Source organism: Nerophis ophidion, linkage group LG03 (genome assembly GCF_033978795.1).
Source record: "Nerophis ophidion isolate RoL-2023_Sa linkage group LG03, RoL_Noph_v1.0, whole genome shotgun sequence".
In the NCBI taxonomy this organism is placed as follows: Eukaryota; Metazoa; Chordata; class Actinopteri; order Syngnathiformes; family Syngnathidae; genus Nerophis; species Nerophis ophidion.
The window spans coordinates 70,194,997-70,221,553 of record NC_084613.1 but is presented as its reverse complement, the minus strand read 5'-3'; the positions used below and the strand labels follow the sequence as shown (position 1 = coordinate 70,221,553).

Here is a 26,557-nt window from a genome sequence, read left to right as displayed (position 1 = left end):
TCCATCTTCTTCCGCTTATCCGAGGTCGGGTCGCGGGGGCAACAGCCTAAGCAGGGAAACCCAGACTTCCCTCACCCAGGCCACTTCGTCCAGCTCTTCCCGGGGGATCCCGAGGCGTTCCCAGCTCAGCCAGGAGACATAGTCTTCCCAACGTGTCCTGGGTCTTCCCCGTGGCCTCCTACAGGTTGGACGTGCCCTAAACACCTCCCTAGGGAGGCGTTCGGGTGGCATCCTGACCAGATGCTCGAACCACCTCATCTGGCTCCTCTCGATGTGAAGGAGCAGCAGCTTTACTTTGAGTCCCTCCCGGATGGCAGAGCTTCTCACCCTATCTCTAAGGGAGAGCCCCGCCACACGGCGGAGGAAACTCATTTCGGCCGCTTGTACCCGTGATCTTATCCTTTCGGTCATGACCCAAAGCTCATGACCATAGGTGAGGATGGGAACGTAGATCGACCGGTAAATTGAGAGCTTTGCCTTCCGGCTCAGATCCTTCTTCACCACAACGGAACGGTACAACGTCTGCATTACTGAAGACGCTGCACCGATCCGCCTGTCGATCTCACGATCCACTCTTCCCCCACTCGTGAACAAGACTCCTAGGTACTTGAACTCCTCCACTTGGGGCAGGGTCTCCTCCCCAACCCGGAGATGGCATTCCACCCTTTTCCGGGCGAGAACCATGGATTCGGACTTGGAGGTGCTGATTCGCATTCCGGTCGCTTCACACTCGACTGCGAACCAATCCAGTGAGATCTGAAGATCCCGGCCAGATGAAGCCATCAGGACCACATCATCTGCAAAAAGCAGAGACCTAATCCTGCGGTCACCAAACCGGAACCCCTCAACGCCTTGACTGCGCCTAGAAATTCTGTCCATAACAGTTATGAACAGTATCGGCGACAAAGGACAGCCTTGGCGGAGTCCAACCCTCACTGGAAATGTGTTCGACTTACTGCCGGCAATGCGGACCAAGCTCTGGCACTGATCGTACAGGGAGCGGACCGCCACGATAAGACAGTCCGATACCCCATACTCTCCAAGCACTCCCCACAGGACTTCTCCAAGTCCACAAAGCACATGTAGACTGGTTGGGCAAACTCCCATGCACCCTCGAGAACCCTGCCGAGAGTATAGAGCTGGTCCACAGTTCCACGACCAGGACGAAAACCACACTGTTCCTCCTGAATCCGAGATTCGACTATCCGGCGTAGCCTCCTCTCCAGTACACCCAAGTACAACCCATTTATCATTCATTATTTATAATTTGCATGTTGATAAGCAACTAATTAATGGTGAATATGATCCCCATACTAAAGTGTTACCGGATGTTTTATTTAGAGGGCTTTATAGACGGAATCGATTGTATCAGCATTGGCCGCTTCTTACTGGCAGTTTTTTGCTATTTAGAACACCCAAATAAGGGAGACGTGTTCTTGTGTCACATTGTGGATGATACAGTAGGCACTATTAAAAAAGAAATCAATAAATAAAAGTACATTACTCTTCTAACAGTACAAAGCATGGCTGTAGAAGGCCGCACAAGAATAAACGTTGGAAGATCAGTCTCCAGTCCTGCAACAACGGACAAAGTCCGTCTTGACAAATGACAGCAGCGACGTCACAACTCACTGAATCACTGGATGCAAGCGTACGGTCAAAATCAAGCTAAGAGCTGACTTCATAAACATCTGAGTCAGGCTTGTTGCGAATCTGTGAGCAGCGGCGACACGCGGGGCAGGCGGCGAACTCCGGGCAAGTTTGGCATCTGGGTCGCTTGAAACTAAAGACCAACGCGCCCCCTCCCAGCACTTGTAAGCATGACCCCAGCCAGCCGAAGTAGAGCGAGCCGGCCGGGCGCAAGCTCAGCTGAGGTAAGCGGGTGTTGTGGACTTCCTGCCGGGCGTCTTCCATCCCAAGCCTCTTCAGGTAGTGGGTGTAGACCACCAAGGCGCTCATGCTGAGCACCCCCGCCATCACCACCAGGAGGCCACCCGTAGCCGCCACCCCTCGGAGCGGTAGATCTGTCCAACAGCGGACGCCGATGCAGGCCAGAACGATGCCGGTGCCGCACAGGAACAAGGAGGTCAGCACCAAGCCTTGCGCCAGGCGGACCCTCCAGTCCCGCTGGTAGGACCCCGCCACCGGCCAGCACTGCTTCAGCTCCGAGTGCTCCACTTGAAGACAGCTCTCCCAAAGTCCATCGGAGCGGACTAAGAGGAGCGAGTCCACGGATCCCGACTTGACCCCCGCTTGGCTGTTGCTTTTCACGATGGTTCGGAGAAGCGAGCCCGGCCTGGCAAGACCCAGACGGGTCTGGCCTTCTCTCCATTGGGGCGTGATGGCTGCGGTGAAGAGCAGGACCAGTCCTAACGGGGCGAAGACGATGCCCATCACCATGGAGGTCGGAGTCTGCATACCCAGGATTCTTCCAGTATGATCTCTTTAACTTTTCAGATGTCTTATAGAGATGACCACAGGATGCTGAAGAACAATCATCTGGTATGGAAAGAAAAAGAGAATTCCATTTTATCCTTAAAGGGGAACATTATCACCAGACCCATGTAAGCGTCAATATACACCTTGATGTTGCAGAAAAAAGACCATATATTTTTTCAACCGATTTCCGAACTCTAAATGGGTGAATTTTGGCGAATTAAACGCGTTTCTGTTTATCCCTTTCTGAGCGACGACGTCAGAACGTGACGTCACATCGGTACTCAACGCCATTTTTCCCTACCACATCACACGCATCGAGTCAAATCAGCTCTGTTATTTTCCGATACCTTGGAGACATCATGCCTCGTCGGAGGGTGTAACAACACGATCAGGGACGGATTCAAGTTGATTTACGTAGAATGTGCATCGATTAGCACGGCATGCTAATCGATGCTAACATGCTATTTAAGCTAGCTGTGTACATATTGCAGCATTATGCCTCATTTGTAGCTATATTTGCATCCAGCTTTTCCCTCCACCCACATTTAATGCCAAACAAACACATACCAGTCGATGGATTTAAATTGCTCCAGTGTCAAGAGATGCGAAAGTCCCTCATTTGGTTTTTACCGGCGATGCTACGACAGAGATGGCAAGAATGTCTGGATATCCTGCGACACTCAAAGCAGATGCTTTCCCAACGATAAAGTCAACGAAATCACAAAGGTGAGTGTTGTTGATTTTATTGACTTATGTGCTAATCAGACATACTTGGTCGCGGCATGACTGTCAGCTAATCGATGCTAACATGCTATTTAGGCTACCTGTATGTACATTTGAAACTACATTTACATCCAGCGTATTCCGTTTATATTTACATCTAACACAATTTCCCAACTCATATGGAAACAGGGTTTGCAACTTAGAATTTCATGGCTGCAACACGTGCCAAAGTAGTTGGGAAAGGGCATGTTCACCACTGTGTCACATCACCTTTTCTTTTAACAACACTCAATAAACGTTTGGGAACTGAGGAAACTAATTGTTGAAGCTTTGAAAGTGAAATTCTTTCCCATTCTTGTTTTATGTAGAGCTTCAGTCAGTCAACAGTCCGGGGTCTCCGCTGTCGTATTTTACGCTTCATAATGCGCCACACATTTTTAATGGGAGACAGGTCTGGACTGCAGGCGGGCCAGGAAAGTACCCGCACTCCTTTTTTTACGAAGCCACGCTGTTGTAGCATGTGCTGAATGTGGCTTGGCATTGTCTTGCTGAAATAAGCAGGGGCGTCCATGAAAAAGACGGCGCTTGGATGGCAGCATATGTTGTTCCATAACCTGTATGTACTTTTCAACATTAATGGTGCCTTCACAGATGTGTAAGTTACCCATTCTTTGGACACTAATGCACCCCCATACCATCACAGATGCTGGCTTTTGAACTTTGCGCCTATAACAATCTGGATGGTTCGCTTCCCCTTTGGTCCGGATGACACGATGTCGAATATTTCCAAAAACAATTTGAAATGTGGACTCGTCAGACCACAGAACACTTTTCCACTTTGCATCAGTCCATCTTAGATGATCCCGGGCCCAGAGAAGCCGGCAGCGTTTCTGGATGTTGTTGATAAATGGCTTTTGCTTTGCATAGTAGAGCTTTAACTTGCACTTACAGATGTAGCGAAAAACTGTATTCAATGACAGTGGTTTTCTGAAGTGTTCGTGAGCCCATGTGGTGATATCCTTTAGAGATTGATGTCGGTTTTTGATACAGTGCCATCTGAGAGATCGAAGGTCACGGTCATTCAATGTTGGTTTCCGGCCATGCCGCTTACGTGGAAAGATTTCTACAGATTCTCTGAACCTTTTGATGATATTATGTACCGTGGATGTTGAAATCCCTAAATTTCTTGCAATTGCACTTTGAGAAACGTTGTTCTTAAACTGTTTGACTATTTGCTCACGCAGTTGTGGACAAAGGGGTGTACCTCGCCCTATCCTTTCTTGTGAAAGACTGAGCTTTTTTTGGGAAGCTGTTTTTATACCCAATGATGGCACCCACCTGTTCCCAATTAGCCTGCACACCTGTGGGATGTTCCAAATAAGTGCTTGATGAGCATTCCTCAACGTTATCAGTATTTATCGCCACCTTTCCGAACTTCTTTGTCATGTGTTGCTGGTATCAAATTCTAAAGTTAATGATTATTTGCAAAAAAACCCAATGTTTATCTGTTTGAACATCAAATATGTTGTCTTTGTAGCATATTCAACTGAATATGGGTTGAAAATGATTTGCAAATCATTGTATTCCGTTTGTATTTACATCTAACACAAATTTCCCAACTCATATGGAAACAGGGTTTGTATTAATCTACTCGTTCATTTACTGTTAATATCTGCTTAATTTCTCTTTTAACATGTTCTATCTACACTTCTGTTAAAACTTAAAAATATCTTATTTGGATGTTGTTTGACATTATTTTGGATCATATTTTGGTCATATTCAAAGTCCTCATGTGTCCAGGGACATATTTCCTGAGTTTATAAACATAATATACCTTTTTTAAAAACCAAAGAAGATGGCATGATGCCAAAAAATATCGACGTATTCATAGTAGTATCGACTAGATGCACTCTTGTACTTTGTATCATTACAGTCGATGTTAGGTGTAGATCCACCAATGGAGTTTGTTTACATTTTGACCCCGGTGAGCTATAGTGTGTTGTGAAGCATGTTTAGCTATTCCTCGTCCTGCAGGGATGATACTTGTAAGAAACTTACTTTATTTTCCGCCACGGAAGCAAGAATGAGTGATTTATAAGTAGCTAAAACACTGCTGACTGCGGCTGGACTTTAGCTACTAGCTAGCTAGCCGTGTCTTAACCTCCTAAGGCCCGAGCTGTTTGTTTACATGCTTTATTATTTGTCTTTGCTATTTGGACTTGTTGGACCCTAATTAGAATTTTTTTTTAAAATCATCTTTTTATATGATGTACTTAGCCCATAAGTGCACAAATGTGTACTTCATGTGTAGTGACATGCACATTTTTATTTTAAAACTTTTTTTTTTTTTCTAATTCCATTGTATGTTATACTCTTCCGACACCACCAGGTAGCAGTACAAGTGTCCATAAGTCGGCATAAGACCCCACCCAATTCAGTACTATACACAATTTTGGAAATAAGATCTTAAAGGTGCTGTCCACGCATGTGGCCAACTAAGGCTTTTAGAGGTTAAAGCACCTCTTCCTGTGGGCGTTTCAGTGTTGTAGCTTCACCTTTTAGTTTTTAAGCCAAAATGCGTCCGTTCTCCCTTTTCTGTCTGCTTGTAAGTACTCTGTGATTGTGCGCTGCCGAACAAGCTCGTATGCCCGTAAACCTGCAATGTCACGACGTGACGACAGGGTGGTGGACCTGTACTTTTCAGAGGCGGTATAGCACCGAATATGATTCATTAGTATGGCGGTACTATACTAATGCCGTTATACCGAACAACCCTACGAGGGACACAGACTGAAAATTGGTTCAGAGTTGGACTCTTACTGTGTTTATTGTGCCTGTATATTCCAGACTAATACACCACATGGTGGTGCTGTTATTGCAGTAAACACCAAAATATGACCACCATTAATGAGGTTGAGTGGGAATTAATCACAAAGCTCAATGTGCTTGACAAAACTACTTTTAGTAACTTTGAGGTTTTTGGGTGCAAAATTGGTACGCACCTTTAGGGCAGTGGTTCTCAACCTTTTTTTCAGTGATGTACCCCCTGTGAACATTTATTTTAATTCAAGTACCCCCTAATCAGAGAAAAGCATTTTTGGTTGGAAAAAAAAGAGATAAAGAAGTAAAATACAGTACTATGTCATCAGTTTCTGATTTATTAAATTGTATAACAGTGCAAAAATATTGCTCATTTGTAGTGGTCTTTCTTGAACTATTTGGAAAAAAAGATATACAAATAACTAAAAACTTGTTGAACAATAAACAAGTGATTCAATTATAAATAGATTTCTACACATAGAAGTAATCAACTTAAAGACCTACTGAAACCCACTACTACCGACCACGCAGTCTGATAGTTTATATATCAATGATGACATTTTAACATTGCAACACATGCCAATACGGCCAGTTTAGTTTACTAAATATCAATTTTAAATTTCCCGCAGAGTTTATTGTTGAAAACGTCGCGGAATGATGACACATGCGCGTGACGTCACGGACTGTAAGGAAATATTAGCGCTGCAAAAAGTCGTCTGCTTTAACTGCATAATTACACAGTATTCTGGACATCTGTGTTGCTGAATCTTTTGCAATTTGTTCAATTAATATTGGAGAAGTCAAAGTAGAAAGATGAAGGTGGGAAGCTTTAGCCTTTAGCCACACAAACACACAGTGATTCCTTGTTTAAAATTCCCGGAGGAGAAGCTTTACTATGGATCAAAGCGGTCAAGCGAACATGGATCCCGACTAAAGGTCAACCAGCAGTTTTCGGTGAGAAAATTGGGGTAAAAAGTCTCCTCTTACCGGAGATCAGCTGAGCTTGCGCCGTCCATACAGCTGCCGTCGACTTCCCTCAGACACTGGCGTCAAGACACCCGTGGACACACCCCTCCGACTATCAGGTACTATTAAACTCACTAAAACACTAGCAACACAATAGAAGGATAAGGGATTTCCCAGAATTATCCTAGTAAATGTGTCTAAAAACATCTGAAGCCGTCCCAATGCAATCGCCTTTTTTTTTTTTTAACTTGATTTTTTTTTTTTTTTCTAGTCCTTCGCTATCAATATCATCATCCACAAATCTTTCATCCTCGGTCAAATTAATGGGGAAATTGTCGTTTTCTCGGTCCGAATAGCTCTTACTGCTGGTGGCTCCCATTAAAAACAATGTGAATATGTGTGGAGCCCTGCAACTCGTGACGTCAGGGCTTTTCTATTAGCGACCAAAAGTTGCGAACTTTATCGTCGATGTTCTCTACTAATTCCTTTCAGCAAAAATATGGCAATATCGCAAAATGATCAAGTATGCTTTTCCCGTTTAAATAAGAAAATCTCATTTCAGTAGGCCTTTAAAGTGCCCTCTTTGGGGATTGTAATAGAGATCCATCTGGATTCATTAGCTTAATTCTAAACATTTCTTCACAAAAAAAGAAATCTTTAACATCAATATTTATGGAACATGTCCACAAAAAAATCTAGCTGTCAACACTGAATATTGCATTGTATTAATATATTTATAAAGGATTTTTTAAATTGTTGCTTTTTTTTAGAACATTTTTTAAAAATCTCACGTACCCCTTGGCATACCTTCAAGTACCCCCAGGGGTACACGTACCCCCATTTGAGAACCACTGCTTTAGGGCACCAACAGGCACAAGTGTGTGGAATTTGAGCAAGATCTTGACATAGTGGGGGCGTCGCAGCCTGCTGCGGGGTCGTTCTCCCAGAAAAGCAGACGAACTACTGGGGACATGGCGTTTAGGTAAAAACATGATTTAATTGTGACTAAAAAAGGTACAAACAAAAAGCGCTCACTGCGGAGGCACAACTTGGCTCAAGAAACAAAACTAACACTTTAACATAAACTATGAACATAACGCAAACAACACTTACTGTGACTTGAAAAGAACAGCATGAACTTTGGCATGAAAAATGAGTATGACTTACTATGGCAAGAATAGAGCATGGAACAAACATGATCAACAGACATGATAGAAAACTCGATATCTGTGAAATGAAAAAAACAAAAACTTACGTGGACCGACATGAGTAACAGAGGTAGCATGGCATGAAGTGAACAGAGATAAAGTCGCCAGGCTGACTTCCTGGCAACTTTCGGTTTAAATAAGTGACATGATTAGTGAAAACAGGTGCGGACTCCAAATGTGATACAGGTGAAACTAATGGTTGCTATGGTGACAAAACAAGAGTGAAAGCAGGAACGAAGTGTCCAAAAAACAAACAGCACATGGCCAAACAAAAACATAAACAACAGACATGACAGATCTCTTCCAAAACATGTCTACAATCAATCATAATATATTTTTGCAAGTGCGGGTCTTATGCAACTAAATTGTCTAAACCAGGGGTGCCCATTACGTCGATCGCGAGCTACCAGTCGACCGCGGGGGGTGTGTCAGTCGATCTCCAGCCAGGCTTTTAAAAAAAATAGACCTAAAAATTAGTGATCATTAATCTTCACCAAGACGTCACTTAAATGACATTCACGGTACCGGAGGGTCTTGTGAGATGACGCTGGCTGCTGCAAGATCATTATTATTAAAATATGACCGAGATGAAGGCGACAAACACTTTTTATTTCAACAGACTCTTGCGCCGTACCTTCCATCAAAACTTTAAAGGCCGACTGCACATTTCCTATCTTCACAATAAAAGCCCTGCTTCATGCTGCCTGCACTAACTAAATACAGAGTCTCGGAAAACTGGCGTGCACAAGCGATCCCTCAGAAAGCTGGCGTGCACATCACTTGTGCACACCAGCTTTCCGAGACTCTTATTTTGTTAGCGCAGGCAGCATGAAGCAGGGCTTTTATTGTGAAGATAGGAAATGTGCAGTCGGCCTTTAGAGTTTTGACGGAAGGGACGGCGCGAAAGTCTGTTGAAATAAAAAGTGTTTCTCGCCTTCCTCTCTGTCATTTTTTCATAATAATGAACTGGCAGCAGCCAGCGTCATCTCACAAGACCCTCGGGTGCCGTGAATGTCAATCAAGCAAGCTACGGAATTTGCCGCCAATGTTTTTCTTGTAAAGTGTATGGAAGATGGATGAATTAGATGCCAAAAACCAACCACTTTCATGTGGTATTGTACAGAAAGTACAACTTTTTTTCTCCATTTGAAAATGTGGGCGTTATCATCATTACTGTCTGATTCCAATCAATGCAAGTCATCAGAATCAGGTAATACACCAACTTATATTCTTGTCTTTGTGAAAGAAAGACATCTATATGTGTTACACATGCTTGTATTATCATTAAACACATTTAACTTGTTTACAAAAATGTCTCTTTCATAAATAAATGAATATAAATGATATATATAAATGAGGTAGATCCCCTCGAGTTGGTCAATTGAAAAGTAGCTCGCCTGCAGAAAAAGTGTGGGCACCCCTGGTCTAAATCATTAAAACACTTTGAGGAAATTTGCATCACATGAACTTTATGCTAGCATGTTTTTTCCGCTGCACAACCCATAGGCATTACCACACATGTCATTCACAGTCCACACTGTGGCATTCATATAGTGAATTGATTTATTTAACTGAAGCAGCCTTTCATACTGAGGACTCTATACCAGCTCAGTGGTTCTCAAACGTGTTTCACCAAGTACCACCTCAGAAAACACTCGGCTCTCAGAGTACCACCAGTGGTACACGTACCACTGAGAGCCGCTGAGGGAAGCAGAGCAAACAGATGCACGAGTCAAAAAAATCCCCCAAAACCCGACACTGCAGCCAGTGAAAGCGGAGTCAGGTTGTGTTTCACAGCTGCTGCTGCCGACGACGTGAATGGTCTCTGTTGCTATGAGACAATAACCTGCCAGCTCACAACGTAGCGCTTTATTTATCACACAAGCTCATTAGTGGGCTTTCTATTCCAGACCTTTGCGCTGGCTGATACAGAAATGTTGAGTTCAGGCACCCGTGTGAGATCGTATGGGTTTTTTGGGGTTTTTTTTTGTCAGGACGCGTAGCGTCTCAATAATGCATGTCCCTGACAAGAAGAGTGAACACCATAATTATAGCTGAAGTGAATATTTACGAACCAATCCATTTGAAGTGATGGGGATGTTATCAGCTCTCCGTTATTTCTCATCATTTCTCAACAATTTGAAATTAGATGTCCCACAATAGTCTATTGGAAGTGTTGATTGATATTTAGCCTTGATGCTCAAATTTAGACTAGTGTTGTACAGTATACCGGTATTAGTACAGTACCGCGATACTAATGAATCCTATTCGGAACTGTACCTCCTCTGAAAAGTACTGGTCCGTCCCCTGAGGACATGAGGACTTTGTGTGACGATTACGTGGCATCGTAGTGATGCGGGTTGTTCTCTCAGGCATGCAGTCGGGCTCGAACACAGCGTGAAGGTAAGAAATAATTGATTTATTTAACAAATAAAAACAGACTTAGTCAAAACAAACAGAACTAGCCTCGGAGCTAGAAAAAAACAAAAGCGCTAGCATGGGAGCTAGAGAAATAACAGAAAAACTTGCTTAAGGCACAAAAGGCAAAACAAAACTACTAGCATGAGAGCTAGAGGAACAAAGGCTTAGTGCGGAAGCTAGCAAGTACAAGTATGGGATTACTGAATAGAGGATCAAGGTCGTCACTGTTGTGCGAACACAAATTAGGAGGCAAGACTGAATGAACAGAAAAGGCAGGCTTAAATAAAGACAGTAATCCAGAGGCAGGTGCGCGTCAAAAGCAAGCGGCAGGTGAATCTAATGAGTAACTATGGAAACAGAACAAACCAGGAACTAAGGAAGTCAAACACCAACAGAATATAATACAAAAACGAACCAAAACCAGAACATGATATGATCCGAGCAGCGGATCATAACACTTTGAATGACTTGGTATCAGATTGAGACCCAAATTTGTGGTATCATCCAAAACTAATGTAAAGTATCAATCAACAGAAAAATATGTGATTATTGCAATTTAAAAGAAGTTTAAATTGAACATGTTAAAAGAGCAACTAAGCAGATATTTACGGTAAATGATCAAGTGGATTAATAATTCATTCTCTACCACTTGTCTTTAATAATGCTGACAAAAATAATAGAATGGAAAATATGTTACTGCATATGCCAGCAGACTTAATTAGGAACCTTACCTGGCCCGGACACGGAAAGGATTGACAGATTGATGGCTCTTTCTCGATTCCTCAAATGCTATTAGTTGCCTTGTGTAATAAACGCAGGCATTTGTTCAAAAGAAAACGTAAGCACAGTGACTACTCTGATTTCCGAGGGACCTCAAAAGCAACGTGTGTTTCCACTTCTGCATGCACCAATATTAGATTGCATAGTTTACTTTGACCGTCAGAAAAATATAAATTTATACTAAAAGAAAAGTTGTCTTGTATGTTCACTATTTTATTTAAAGACAAACTGGCAATAAGAAATATATGTTTAATGTACCCTAAGAATGTTTGTTAAAATAAAGCCAATAATGCAAATTTTTTTGGTCCCCTTAATTTGGAAAAAATATCGAAATAATTTTGGTACCAACACTAATTTAGACTGTTTGGTGCTTTTTGATTCCGTCTTGTGCGTCTGTAGCTTTAATGCTAATTAGCTATGTTTGTCCAAGCTCTCTCCAATCGCTATTGTGCACTTTATCCTCCTTTTACAAAACCGAACCAAGAGAGGTGGGAATCTTTGGGCAACTCATGATTGGATTTGAGTCTGTTTCCGATTTTTGATTCCCAAAGGATTAAGAATCATTTCTCGTAGTATGTTTTTAGATATATAAGTTACAATGAAACATTTTAACAACAGGTTACAAAGGCTCCTTTTAACTGCTGACGTACGGCAGATTTACGCTGTGTTGGCCCGAAAAATGTCTTTAAAATCCATCCATCAATTTTCTACCGCTTGTCCCTTTTGGAGGAGCTTGCAATCGGGTGGAAGGTGGGGTACACCCTGGACGAGTCACTAGCTCATTGCATGGCCAACACAGATAGACAGACAACATTCACACTCACATTCACACACTAGGGCCAATTTAGTGTTGCCAATCAACCTATCCCCAGGTGCATGTCTTTGGAAGTGGGAGGAAGCTGGAGTACCCGGAGGGAATCCGTGCAGTCCCTGGGAGAACATGTAAACTCCACACAGATTGACCCCGAGCCTGGGAATCAAACCCAGGACCTTCTCTCTGTGAGGCATAAGCGCTAACCACTGCGCCACTGCAAAAACAACAACCACATGTTGGGCCCCCACACACAAGACAGTAAAAAGGTGCCCTCATCTGACCCTGATGCACACACTTGGTACGTTTACATGCACTAAAAACTGATTATTGCATGAAAATCGCTGGGAGCAGTCCCCCAAAACACATGAAATAAATCTTAATTCGTTTATTGACATTTTAAAGATGATATTAACACATCCGAAACACATGTAGAAAAAAATGTGTAGCACCTTTAGTGTTACTCATAAACCATTTTTAAGCACATAAATGGCTGTATGATGTAAAAATGTTATTGCTACAGTAGCATTATGAGAGCAATCCAAAAGAATGGCTCCCATAGGCTCCATTGTAAGCAGACTTTTGATCCCATTCATGTAGTATTTAGAATGCGTAAAAAAGAGAGGAACTTATGTATCTTACATAAGAATTTTGAATGAAAGGCAACAATTCCCCAAAAAGTGCAGTTCCCTATAACACTTGGATTTACACAAAGCTGTGGCAAATTAATGGATTTTTGTGGGTTCACAAGCTTCACGTGCCACCAATAAATTAAGCCTGATCACATCACACCATTTGAATTGCTGAATGTGTCACCGTGGCCCAATAAGTTTGTTCACATTAAATTAAACACACTCACAGAATCATTCAGTCGGCCATTTCGCACTTTATGGACTCACACTCATCACGTAAACAAACACACAAAAACCAGCCCCAAAGCCAAAGATTTAAGACCCGTGTGCAAGTATTTCATTTTTCAATGTGTACATTTGCGGCTTGTAGACTTCTGCAGCCAATATAGTCTATGTTTACATGCACTTAAAACAAATTATTGCATGAAATTTGCTGGGAACAGCCCCCCAAAACACATGAAATTAACCTTAATTAGTTTATTTACATTTTAAATATTGTACTAACACTCCGGCTTCCTCCCACTTCCAAAGACATGCACCTGGGGATAGGTTGATTGGCAACACTAAATTGGCCCTAGTGTGTAAATGTGAGTGTGAATGTTGTCTGTCTATCTGTGTTGGCCCTGCGATGAGGTGGCGACTTGTCCAGGGTGTACCCTGCCTTCCGCCAGATTGTAGCTGAGATAGGCGCCAGCGCCCCCCGCGACCCCGAAAGGGAATAAGCGGTAGAAAATGGATGGATGGATATTGTACTAACACATCTAAAATACATCTAGGTACCTCCTGCCCCCCAAAAATGTGTAGCAGATGTAGGGTTACTCCGAAACCATTTTTAAGCACAAAAATGGCTGTATGAAGTACAAATGTCATTACAACAGTAGCATTATGAGAGCAAACCAAAAGAACGGCTGCTATAGGCTCCATTGCAACTGGACTTTTGATCCCATTTATGTAATATTTAGAATGCATAAAAAAGAGAGAAAAATATGTTTTCTTGTCTTACATAAAGATTTTGAATGAAAGGCGAAATTTCCCCCAAAAGTGCAGTTCCCCTATAACACAGTGATTTATACAATGCTGCGGATAATTTATGGATTTTTGTGGGTTCACAAGCTTCACGTGCCACCAATAAATTTAGCCTGGTCACATCAGACCATTTGAATTGCTGAATGTGTCACCGTGGCCCAATAAGTTTGTTCACATTAAATTAAACACACTCACAGAATCATTCAGTCAGCCATTTCGCACTTTATGGACTCACACTCATCACGTAAACAAACGCACAAAAACCAGCCCCAAAGCCAAAGATTTAAGACCCGTGTGCAAGTATTCCTTGTTTCAATGTGTACACTTGTGGCTTGTAGACTTCTGCAGCCAATATACTATATGTTTACATGCACTAAAAACAAATTATTGCATGAAATTTGCTGGGACCAGCCCCCCAAAACACATGAAATTAACCTTAATTCGTTTATTTACATTTTAAATATTGTACTAACACATCTAAAATACATCTAGGTACCTCCTGCCCCCCAAAAATGTGTAGCAGATGTAGGGTTACTCCGAAACCATTTTTAAGCACAAAAATGGCTGTATGAAGTACAAATGTCATTACAAAAGTAGCATTATGAGAGCAAACCAAAAGAACGGCTGCTATAGGCTCCATTGCAACTGGACTTTTGATCCCATTTATGTAATATTTAGAATGCATAAAAAAGAGAGAAAAATATGTTTTCTTGTCTTACATAAAGATTTTGAATGAAAGGCAAAATTTCCCCCAAAAGTGCAGTTCCCCTATAACACAGTGATTTATACAATGCTGCGGATAATTTATGGATTGTTGTGGGTTCACAAGCTTCACGTGCCACCAATGAATTTAGCCTGGTCACATCAGACCATTGAAATTGCTGAATGTGTCACCGTGGCCCAATAAGTTTGTTCACATTAAATTAAACACACTCACAGAATCATTCAGTTGGCCATTTCGCACTTTATGGACTCACACTCATCACGTAAACAAACACACAAAAACCAGCCACAAAGCCAAAGATTTAAGACCCGTGTGCAAGTATTTCATTTTTCAATGTGTACATTTGCGGCTTGTAGACTTCTGCAGCCAATATAGTCTATGTTTACATGCACTTAAAACAATTTATTGCATGAAATTTGCTGGGACCAGCCCCCCAAAACACATGAAATTAACCTTAATTCGTTTATTTACATTTTAAATATTGTACTAACACATCTAAAATACATCTAGGATACCTCCTGCCCCCCAAAAGTGTGTAGCACATGTAGGGTTACTCCGAAACCATTTTTAAGCACAAAAATGGCTGTATGAAGTACAAATGTCATTACAACAGTAGCATTATGAGAGCAAACCAAAAGAACGGCTGCTATAGGCTCCATTGCAACTGGACTTTTGATCCCATTTATGTAATATTTAGAATGCATAAAAAAGAGAGAAAAATATGTTTTCTTGTCTTACATAAAGATTTTGAATGAAAGGCGAAATTTCCCCCAAAAGTGCAGTTCCCCTATAACACAGTGATTTATACAATGCTGCGGATAATTTATGGATTGTTGTGGGTTCACAAGCTTCACGTGCCACCAATAAATTTAGCCTGGTCACATCAAACCATTTGAATTGCTGAATGTGTCACCGTGGCCCAATAAGTTTGTTCACATTAAATTAAACACACTCACAGAATCATTCAGTCAGCCATTTCGCACTTTATGGACTCACACTCATCACGTAAACAAACGCACAAAAACCAGCCCCAAAGCCAAAGATTTAAGACCCGTGTGCAAGTATTCCTTGTTTCAATGTGTACATTTGCGGCTTGTAGACTTCTGCAGCCAATATAGTCTATGTTTACATGCACTCAAAACAAATTATTGCATGAAATTTGCTGGGACCAGCCCCCCAAAACACATGAAATTAACCTTAATTCGTTTATTTACATTTTAAATATTGTACTAACACATCTAAAATACATCTAGGTACCTCCTGCCCCCCCAAAATGTGTAGCACATGTAGGGTTATTCCGAAACCATTTTTAAGCACAAAAATGGCTGTATGAAGTACAAATGTCATTACAACAGTAGCATTATGAGAGCAAACCAAAAGAACGGCTGCTATAGGCTCCATTGCAACTGGACTTTTGATCCCATTTATGTAATATTTAGAATGCATAAAAAAGAGAGAAAAATACGTTTTCTTGTCTTACATAAAGATTTTGAATGAAAGGCGAAATTTCCCCCAAAAGTGCAGTTCCCCTATAACACAGTGATTTATACAATGCTGCGGATAATTTATGGATTTTTGTGGGTTCACAAGCTTCACGTGCCACCAATAAATTTAGCCTGGTCACATCACACCATTTGAATTGCTGAATGTGTCACCGTGGCCCAATAAGTTTGTTCACATTAAATTAAACACACTCACAGAATCATTCAGTCAGCCATTTCGCACTTTATGGACTCACACTCATCACGTAAACAAACACACAAAAACCAGCCCCAGAGCCAAAGATTTAAGACCCGTGTGCAAGTATTCCTTGTTTCAATGTGTACACTTGTGGCTTGTAGACTTCTGCAGCCAATATACTATATGTTTACATGCACTAAAAACAAATTATTGCATGAAATTTGCTGGGACCAGCCCCCCAAAACACATGGAATTAACCTTAATTCGTTTATTTACATTTTAAATATTGTACTAACGCATCTAAAATACATCTAGGTACCTCCTGCCCCCCCAAAATGTGTAGCACATGTAGGGTTATTCCGAAACCATTTTTAAGCACAAAAATGGCTGTATGAAGTACAAATGTCATTACAACAGTAGCATTATGAGAGCAAACCAAAAGAACGGCTGCTATAGGCTCCATTGCAACTGGACTTTTGATCCCATTTATGTAATATTTAGAATGCATAAAAAAGAGAGAAAAATATGTTTTCCTGTCTTACATAAACATTTTGAATGAAAGGCGAAATTTCCCCCAAAAGTGCAGTTCCCCTATAACACAGTGATTTATACAATGCTGCGGATAATTTATGGATTTTTGTGGGTTCACAAGCCTCATGTGCCACCAATAAATTTAGCCTGGTCACATCAAACCATTTGAATTGCTGAACGTGTCTCCGTGGCCCAATAAGATGTTCACATTAAATTAAACACACTCACAGAATCATACAGTCAGCCATTTTGCTCATTATGGACTCACACTCATCACGTGAAGAAACACACAAAAACCAGCCTCAAAGCCAAAGATTTAAGACCCGTGTGCAAGTATTTCATGTTTCAATGTGTACATTTGCGGCTTGTAGACTTCTGCAGCCAATATACTATATGTTTACATGCACTAAAAACAAATCATTGCATGAAATTTGCTGGGACCAGCCCCCCACAACACATGAAATAAACCTTAACTATAATGTGCAATAATGTTATATGTATGTGTGTATATATATTCATATGTATGCGTACATGCATCTGTGTGGATATATATAAATACATCTCTTATTTCTATCTTTTTTTAACTATTTATATTACCATATTGTATATGCACCTTAGGGGATCTGCTCCAATTTCGTTGTTCTTTGAACCTGTTCACTGCAATAATGACAATAAAACTTTATTCTATTCATTTCGCGCTTTATGGACTCACACCCAGCACGGTAAGAAACACACAAAAACCAGCCCCAAAGACTTGCGACCCGTGTGTAAATAGGTCATGTACACACTTACACACTTACAGAATCATTCAGTCAGCCATTTCGCGCTTTATGGACTCACACTCATCACGTGAAGAAACGCACAAAAACCAGCCCCAACGCCAAAGATTTAAGACCCGTGTGCAAGTATTCCTTGTTTCAATGTGTACACTTGCGGCTTGTAGACTTCTGCAGCCAATAAATGTACAAAATGTAATATGCATTAGTGCTTACAATAACAATATCGCTAATACTTGGTTAATATTGAGGTGACTCGGTGTAAATTGAGTATTTTTAATGTTTTTTTAGATGTTTTGAGAGTGATTTATGGGGGAAATTGAGGACTCCCATCAGCTTCATTGTTAACCCCCTCGTACTTGCTGTATTATGACTTACATTGCATGAAAAAAATTCTCACATTTTTTTTTTTGATTGATTGAAACTATTATTAGTAGATTGCACAGTACAGTACATATTCCTTACAATTGACCACTAAATGGTAACACTCGAATACGTTTTTCAACTTGTTTAAGTCGGGGTCCATGGTAAAACGTAAAGATTGTGAATGATAGACAGTGTTCCAAAAGTGCCCTTTTAACTGTGTGACGTCTTTCCTCAAAGCCAAACAATTGATCTCCAGAAATAACCTTGTTAGGCTTCACTCCCCTTTTGTAATAACGTCAGTCTGAATGCAGAATAACAATGCAGAATAACAATGCAGAGACAGCCACAATAGCCAACCTGAGCAAAGTCAGCCAGTTGCCACCAACACACGCTGATGTGTTTTGGAAACAAAGAAATCAGGAGGACAACTATTAAAAAGAAATCGAATGAAGAAAAAAATAAAATCTTCTTCAGTCTCACTTACTGGCAGTGCAGCATTTCCCGTGATTAAGGTGATAGGAATGCTGAAGGGTGGGTAAACAGTAACATATGTTTAAAGGTAACATTCGGAGTTGATAATGCTACAAATATTTATTGGACTATTACTTCAATTGTAGCTTTGTAATAACATGAAGTTCTAAGGATTCCAAGCGCCGTAGTTCATATAATTAAGCACCACAAGTCAAAGGAGGGCGGTGTACTTTGGAAAGTTAGCGCTCCCTTTAGTCATGTTAAAAATACATTTACCGAGGTAATTCATATAAAAGTATAACTGAAACCAATAGTCATCAACTACATTTTTGATGACCTTACTGTGTTAGGGCAATCTAGGCAGCCATGTAAAGGCTGCAAACATTTATTTAATCATATTAAAAAATACATTCACCAAGGTAGTTCATATAAAAAGTGGATATGAAACCAAAAGTAATCCACTATATCTAGTTACGTTATTGTATCCATTAGGGCTGTGAATCTTTGGGTGTCCCACGATTCGATTCAATATCGATTCTTGGGGTCACGATTCGATAATATATCGATTTTTTTCGATTCGATTCAGGATTCAAAAACGATATTTTTCCCATTCAAAACGATTCTGTATTCATTCAATACATAGGATTTCAGCAGGATCTACCCCAGTCTGCTGACATGCAAGCAGAGTAGTAGATTTAAAAAAAAAAATACTTTTATAATTGTAAAGGACAATGTTTTATCAACTGATTACAATAATGTAAATTAGTTTTAACTATTAAACTAACCAAAAATATGACTTATTTTATCTTTGTGAAAACATTGGACACAGTGTGTTGTCAAGCTTATGAGATGCGATGCAAGTGTAAGCCACTGTGACACTATTGTTCTTTTATTTTTATTTTTTATAAATGTCTAATGATAATGTCTATGAGGGATTTTTAATCACTGCTATGCTGAAATTATAACTAATATTGATACTGTTGTTGATAATATTCATTTTTGTTTCACTACTTTTGGTTTGTTCTGTGTCGTGTTTGTGTCTCCTCTCAATTGCTCTGTTTATTGCAGTTCTGAGTGTTACTGGGTCAGGTTTGGTTTTGGAATTGGATTGCATTTTTATGGTATTGCTGTGTAGTGGTTTGTTGGATTGATTAAAAAAAAAAAAAAAATCGATTTTTTAAAATGAGAATCAATTCTGAATTGCACATCGTATTCGAATCGTTTTTTTGCCACACCCCTAGTATCCATCCATCTATTTTCTAACGCTTGTCCCTCTCGGGGTATTGTAGTATTTTTTTGTGTGCTTTTGAAGTAAGTGTGTTGTCATTGAAGTACAATATTGGTCAGTCTATGTTTTGGTTATTTAATTTTAAACAAATGCCAATTGAAAAACCCCAAAAACCAGATTGGTTTATTTGACTTGTATTTTGAAAAACAAGACATTTTATTGAAAAATGCTCCATTCAGCTACAATCGGTGGGAAGGGGGGTTCACCCTGGACAATTCGCCACCTCATCGCAGACAACATTCACACCCACATTCAAACACTAAGGCCAATTTAGTGTTGCCAATCAACCTATCCCCAGGTGCATGTCTTTGGAAGTGGGAGGAAGCCGGAATACCCGGAGGGAACCCACGCACAGCTGAGATAGGCACCAGCGCCCCCCGCGACTCCAAAGGGGAATAAGCGGTAAAAAATGGATGGATGGATGAATGCTCCATCCATAGTTTTGTCTTTAAATAAATATCAACTTCCGAATAAGACAAAACATGGTGACTTAAATCAATTCTTGCAAGTATGCTAATTGTTCTCATTTTACATTAGCATGTGTTAGCATGCATGTTTTATGCTAGTAATTTAGCTAATTGTATATGTTTAAACCTAAAAATCTGAGATTTTTTATATTTGGCGCATTCTCATCAGCATGCTAAAATGTTCCTATGTTTGCATATTAATGTTAGCATACATGTTTTATGCTAGCATTTTAGTTAATTGTGTATGATTAAACTTAAAAATCATGGATTTTGACACTTGGCACCATCTTGCAAGTATGGTAAATTTTCTTATATTAGCAAGCTAACATTAGCATTTAAACATATTTTTTGCTCATTTTAATAACTTCAATGTAAAATTCATGGATTTTGATGCTTGGTGCCCTCTTGCAAGTATGCAAAATTTTTGTATTTTAGCATTTTTATGCTAGCATTTTCGCCAATTCATGTTTAAACCTAAAAATTATCATTGTCCTTACTTGGTGACATCATCTCATGTACATGTGTTGTCTGGTTATTTGTTACCATAGTAACATTAGAATACTTTATGCTAACCTGAGCATGCTAACTTCATTTATTTATTTATTTATTTTTTTACTAATTTTGCATTTTTCTTAAAAACAACTGCCTAGAAGGTAACAAGTTGGTCTTCGAGCAACCCCGGGCCGGAGGTTTATAACACTACTAGCAGGTCTATTTAAATTTTCTTGTACATTTTCTAGTTAATCTAGTTATTGTTCTTCATCACTAAGGAAGAAGAACTCTGTGTTTTTAATTTTAGTTTTTGTTTTTTAAAATGAAATTAATATCAACCAATTGTTTTTGGTTTCAAAGGGGAACTGCACAATTTTGGGGGTGGGGAAACACTGTGTCGTTCTTGCCAGTTCCAGGTCCTAAATAGCTGCCAAAGTGTCTCAATTTGTTGGATTATATTCTCAGCCATCTACTTTTCAGGTGAGAGGCATGATTTAGGATCTACAATAAACATACAGGGAGTAAGGAATCGAGGAAGCAGCAGACCACTCAATGATGTAAACATAGGCGCACGCTGAAGTAATCACGGCGCCACTATAAATAATTTGTCTGTGTAAGCGTTTATAATAACAATATCACCAATACTTGGCTAATATTCAAGTCATGAAATGTAAATGGAGTATTGTTGGCGCTTTTTGAATGGTTATTTATTGGGTTTCATGGGCAGAATAGTGGAGTTTCCAATGGTTCCATTGTAACAGGACTTTTATTTACGTTTTTTTTATTATTTCGAATGAATTAAAAAAAACAACTATCCGTCCTCATGTCTTTCATGATGATTTCGAACGATAGGCAAAATTAAAAAAAATGTGCAGTTCCCCTTTAAATTCTCATTCATGAAAAAATACAATTCAGTGACTAAAACATACGTTTTGTACATATACCTGTAGGATTATATTTTGCAACATTTTAAATACAACCTGTTCCTGAGTAAAACAAATGTAAAATAAACCAAATATACACAAAAACAGAAACCTGTGTTAATTGCAGTTTAAAAAAATATTTGCAATACTCTATTTTGCACTATGCCATTCAAATATGATATATTTTAGTACCATATGTCCAGTATTAAATTTTACTGCATTTATTTGTGTCAGCAAACTTTTCTTCCACTAAACAACTACACAGGAGTAAAGTGAACATTTGTCAAAATGTGCAAACCCTGCTAAGTGTCTCGTGCTATCATTTGTCTGAAAAAACACCACTTGGCCCTCCAAGATTTTGCAATTGCGCCAATTCATGCAAATTCAACCAATTTGAGCGATTTTGTTTCTATATATTTTTTTATTGATTCGTTTTTATTCAGCAAAATTCCCTAATATAGTGGCAGAGGCCATATAAATGATAAATGGGTTGTACTTGTATAGCGCTTTTCTACCTTCAAGGTACTCAAAGCGCTTTGACACTACTTCCACATTTACCCATTCACACACACATTCACACACTGATGGAGGGAGCTGCCATGCAAGGCGCCAACCAGCACCCATCAGGAGCAAGGGTGAAGTGTCTTGCTCAGGACACAACGGACGTGACGAGGTTGGTACTAGGTGGGAATTGAACCAGGGACGCTCGGGTTGCACACGGCCACTCTCCCCACTGCGCCACGCAATGTATTTCAAATTTCTCTTCTGCAAATTTTAGCATTTCACAAAGAATAAAACCTGCAAAATCCTGAAGGTACTGCTGAGTTGCTGTGACTCTTTAAGATTTTTTTTTTATTTAAGATGCAAACAATTCATATTTAGGGTTCGGACTTGCAAAAAACAGTGATTATGAATGAATATAATCACAAGGAAACGTATTATTATTGGAAATATTAAGCTCTAAAAAAATGCAACTTTTTGAAAATGCTCCCGCAAAATCAGGCACCTAAACAAAACATGCATTTTCCATTGAAATATTTGGGAAGAAGTTCTGAAAATTCAGACAACTTGAAAAAATCTTGCAAGATCTGATCAATTGCTGTCAATATTCCAAAATGTTTAATTTAGGCTGCTCATACAGCATATTTTGGTAGATTTGTTGAGATACTGTAATTTTTGGAGTTAGAGTTGATAAACAATTAAAACACTGATCACAGATTCTTAAAAGGGGGTGTATTGCTATTGGAATAAAATAAGACAACGCAACTTTTGATGCAACTTTTTGCACTTTTAAGGGACTGACTAGAACAGAACTTAGTTTAGCTCAGGGGCCGCATGGAGGAAAATCTATTCCCATGTGGGCCGCGCTCAAAAATACCACAACTTCAGATTGTTTTTTTTGTTGTACTTCTGCCCAAAATAGAACAAGCACATTCTGAAAATGTACATATCACAAATAACCCTCTTGACAAAACACTCCAAGTTAGTTGAAAATTCTGAGAAAAAAAGTCTGTGCTGTTTAAAAAACACCATGAAGAACACAATAGACTTAGACTTAATTTCATTGTAACTACAAAGCAATTCAACTTTAAGTCATAGCCCATCTAGGATTGAACAAAAAACTAAATAAAGCATAAATGAAAACTCTTCTCTGTATCAAAAATCTCCTTTGTCTTTTCCACATATGAATTATGTGCTACCTCAACAAAAAGTCCAAACTGAGGTAGAAACTATTCAAGAGGTTTTAGTTCCTCCCTGCCTTCTAGGACAGTGGTTCTCAAATGGGGGTACGCGTACCTCTGGGGGTACTTGAAGGTATGCCAAGGGGTACGTGAGATTTTTTTTAAAATATTCTAAAAATAGCAACAATTGACAATTGGGTTGAGAATCAGCACCTTCAAGTCCGAGTCCATGGTTCTCGCCCGGAAAAGGGTGGAGTGCCATCTCCGGGTTGGGGAAGAGATCTTGCCCCAAGTGGAAGAGTTCAAGTACCTTGGATTCTTGTTCACGAGCGAGGGAAGAGTGGATCGTGAGATCGACAGACGGATCGGTGCGGCGTCTTCAGTAATGCGGACGCTGTATCGATCCGTTGTGGTGAAGAAGGAGCTGAGCCGGAAGGCAAAGCTCTCAATTTACCGGTCGATCTACATTCTCATCCTCACCTATGGTCATTAGCTTGGGGTTATCACTGAAAAGACAAGATCCTGGGTACAAGCAGCCAAAATGAGTTTTCTAGGGTTAGAAGCTCTCTAGGAGCTCAAAGTAAAGCCACTGCTCCTCCACATCGAGAGGACCCAGATGGGGTGGCTAGCCCGAGCGCCTCCCTAGGGAGGTGTTTAGGGCACGTCTGACCGGTAGAAGGCCACAAGGAAGACCCAGGACACGTTGGGAAGACTATTTCTCCCGGCTGGCATGGGAACGCCTCGGGATCCCGCGGGAGGAGCTGGATGAAGTGGCAAGGGAGAGGAAAGTCTGGGCTTCTCTGCTTAGGCTGCTGCCCCCGCGACCCGACCTCGAATAAGCGGAAAAAGATGGATGGATGGTAATAACCTGTGATTAATTATGATACATCTAAATTCATGCACCTGGGGATAGGTTGATTGGAAACACTAAATGGTCCCTAGTGTGTGAATGTGAGTGTGACTGTTGTCTGTCTATCTGTGTTGGCCCTGCGATGAGTTGGCGACTTGTCCAGGGTGTAAACCACCTTCCGCCCGAATGCAGCTGAGATAGGCTCCAGCACCACCCGTGACCCCAAAAAGGGACAGGGGGTAGAAAATGATATGATAAATCTAAATTCAAAAGTGTCATCTAATTTTTGGGAAAATGAATCATTTGTCAGCACTTTCACCAAATATAAAACATTGAAAGCGATCAACATACCTCGAAACAAGATCATAAGTATCCTGATAATTAGAATAATAAGAACAGTGAACCATGTGGAGTGACAGGTGTGTGCAGCCCCTACAACAGGGGTAGGGAACCTTTTTGCCTGAGAAAGCCATGAAAGCCAAATATTTTAAAATGTATTTCCGTGAGAGCCGTATAATAGTTTTTAGCAATGAATGTAACTACATGCCTGCATTTTATTAGTAAGACCAACATTTTTCGAGTATTGTAGGTCTCTTATTCTTTTTAATAACATTGTTATTCTGAAGCCAACCAATAATAAATCAAATACTTCTTATCATGAATGCGACTTCTTGAACAGGTGCGGTAGAAAGCGGATATTTTGACACTGTGATTACCAGCGTAATTATGTAGGTAGGTAAGTATTGTTATTGCCCAAGTACAACACAACTTTGTTGATTGACTGATTGATTTGATTAGACAAAATAACAGTGTTTAGGGTCACAGAACAGCTATGGGGAGAAAAAAAACAAAACTCCAGAGCAAAGCATATATACGTATCACAACATACATCTCCAGACTTGCAACAGAGGAGAGGGAGTTGGGGTCTACAGTGGCGGGCTGCAGCTTTTCAGGCACTGCCCAGTTGTCCATCACCCCTAAGGGATTCGCGTCACGGGCGTTGGATGAATTATTCGTTACTTATCGTGTTAAGCAATGTCAGCTAATCAATCAATCGATCAATGTTTACTTATATAGCCCTAAATCACTAGTGTCTCAAAGGGCTGCACAAACCACTACGACATCCTCGGTAGGCCCACATAAGGGCAAGGAAAACTCACACCCAGTGGGATGTCGGTGACAATGATGACTATGAGAACCTTGGAGAGGAGGAAAGCAATGGATGTCGAGCGGGTCTAACATGATACTGTGAAAGTTCAATCCATAATGGATCCAACACAGTCGCAAGAGTCCAGTCCAAAGCGGATCCAACACAGCAGCGAGAGTCCCGTTCACAGCGGACCCAGCAGGAAACTATTCCAAGCGGAGGCGGATCAGCAGCGCAGAGATGTCCCCAGCCGATACACAGGCTAAGATTTATCTTGAGAGCCAGATGCAGTCATCAAAAGAGCCACACCTGGCTCTAGAGCCATAGGTTCCCTACCCCTGCCCTACAACATTGTCTAAAATTCCCGAGAGCGAAATACTTCACCGATTGTCCTTTAATTTGATGAGAAGTGTAACTAACGCGTACTTACATTGGGGAAATCAGGAGAAATGTTCCTTTTGCATTATGACTTCATTTCAGCAGAAAAGTTGACCGTTTGAAAAGCTGCAGGACCTCATCTGCACCTGGAGGGAATTAAATGTTGCTGACGCACAAAGTATCAGAGAAGGCGGTGCGTCTTTTTTTTTTTGTTGTTTCTGTAACCGGTGCCTATCATACCTGGGACAACACTAAATGCAGAAATGATCATGTTGCCTGCCGGTGAGACCACAGCTTGGTTCTGAACAACCATGTGCATGATGCATCTGTTGATGATAATAATCATACGTGCTCCGACTTACCTTTCAGTGGCGTTCACGGCTCAGCAGGTCACAGAGCTGCCTCTCAGAAGATGCTGCAGTTCCTTCTGTCTCCATGCCTCCGGTTGTCCTTGTCCTTTTTTTCCCTCTCACTCTCCTCTTTCCCGCTGTAGCTTGGCTGTCTCCCGCCCCGTCTGTTTCTCCGTCTCACCTTCTGCAAGAGAGAGAGAGCGTGTGTGTTTGTGTGTGTGTGTGTGTGTTTGATTTGCTGAAGGATATCTGTGTTGTATCGAGCGCCTGTGTGTCTATGCCACTCTGGCCATAACAGGGGAGAAGAAAAGAGCTCCTCTCCCGATGGCCATTTTTCAGAATGCATTAAAATTTAACTAAATGTGTACTGTGACGTATTTCCCGATTAGAAAATGTAATGTGAAGCTGTACAATACAACTAGAATGACTTCACATGACATGATGCTCTCGCTATAAGACGCTACCAAAGCGCTTTGAGTACCTTGAAGGTAGAAAAGCGCTATACAAGTACAGCCCATTTATTTATTTTATTTACCTGTTTCCAACACTTTGACCCCTGCGGCTAATAAAGCGGTGCGGCCAGGTGACGGATTTTTATTCGCTAAC

General features: G+C 40.6%; 1 protein-coding gene across 1 annotated transcript; it reads right to left on the bottom strand.

Moving 5' to 3' along the window:
- cldn23l (claudin 23-like) lies at window positions 1–26,221 on the bottom strand. Its single transcript, XM_061895967.1, has 2 exons — window positions 25,964–26,221; window positions 1–2,499 (listed from the first exon to the last, which is right to left on the bottom strand). The coding sequence occupies exon 2, from the start codon at window positions 2,416–2,418 to the stop codon at window positions 1,669–1,671; it is 750 nt and encodes a 249-aa protein (XP_061751951.1). The 5' UTR covers window positions 2,419–2,499; window positions 25,964–26,221; the 3' UTR covers window positions 1–1,668.
- Window positions 26,222–26,557: the final 336 nt, after the last annotated feature.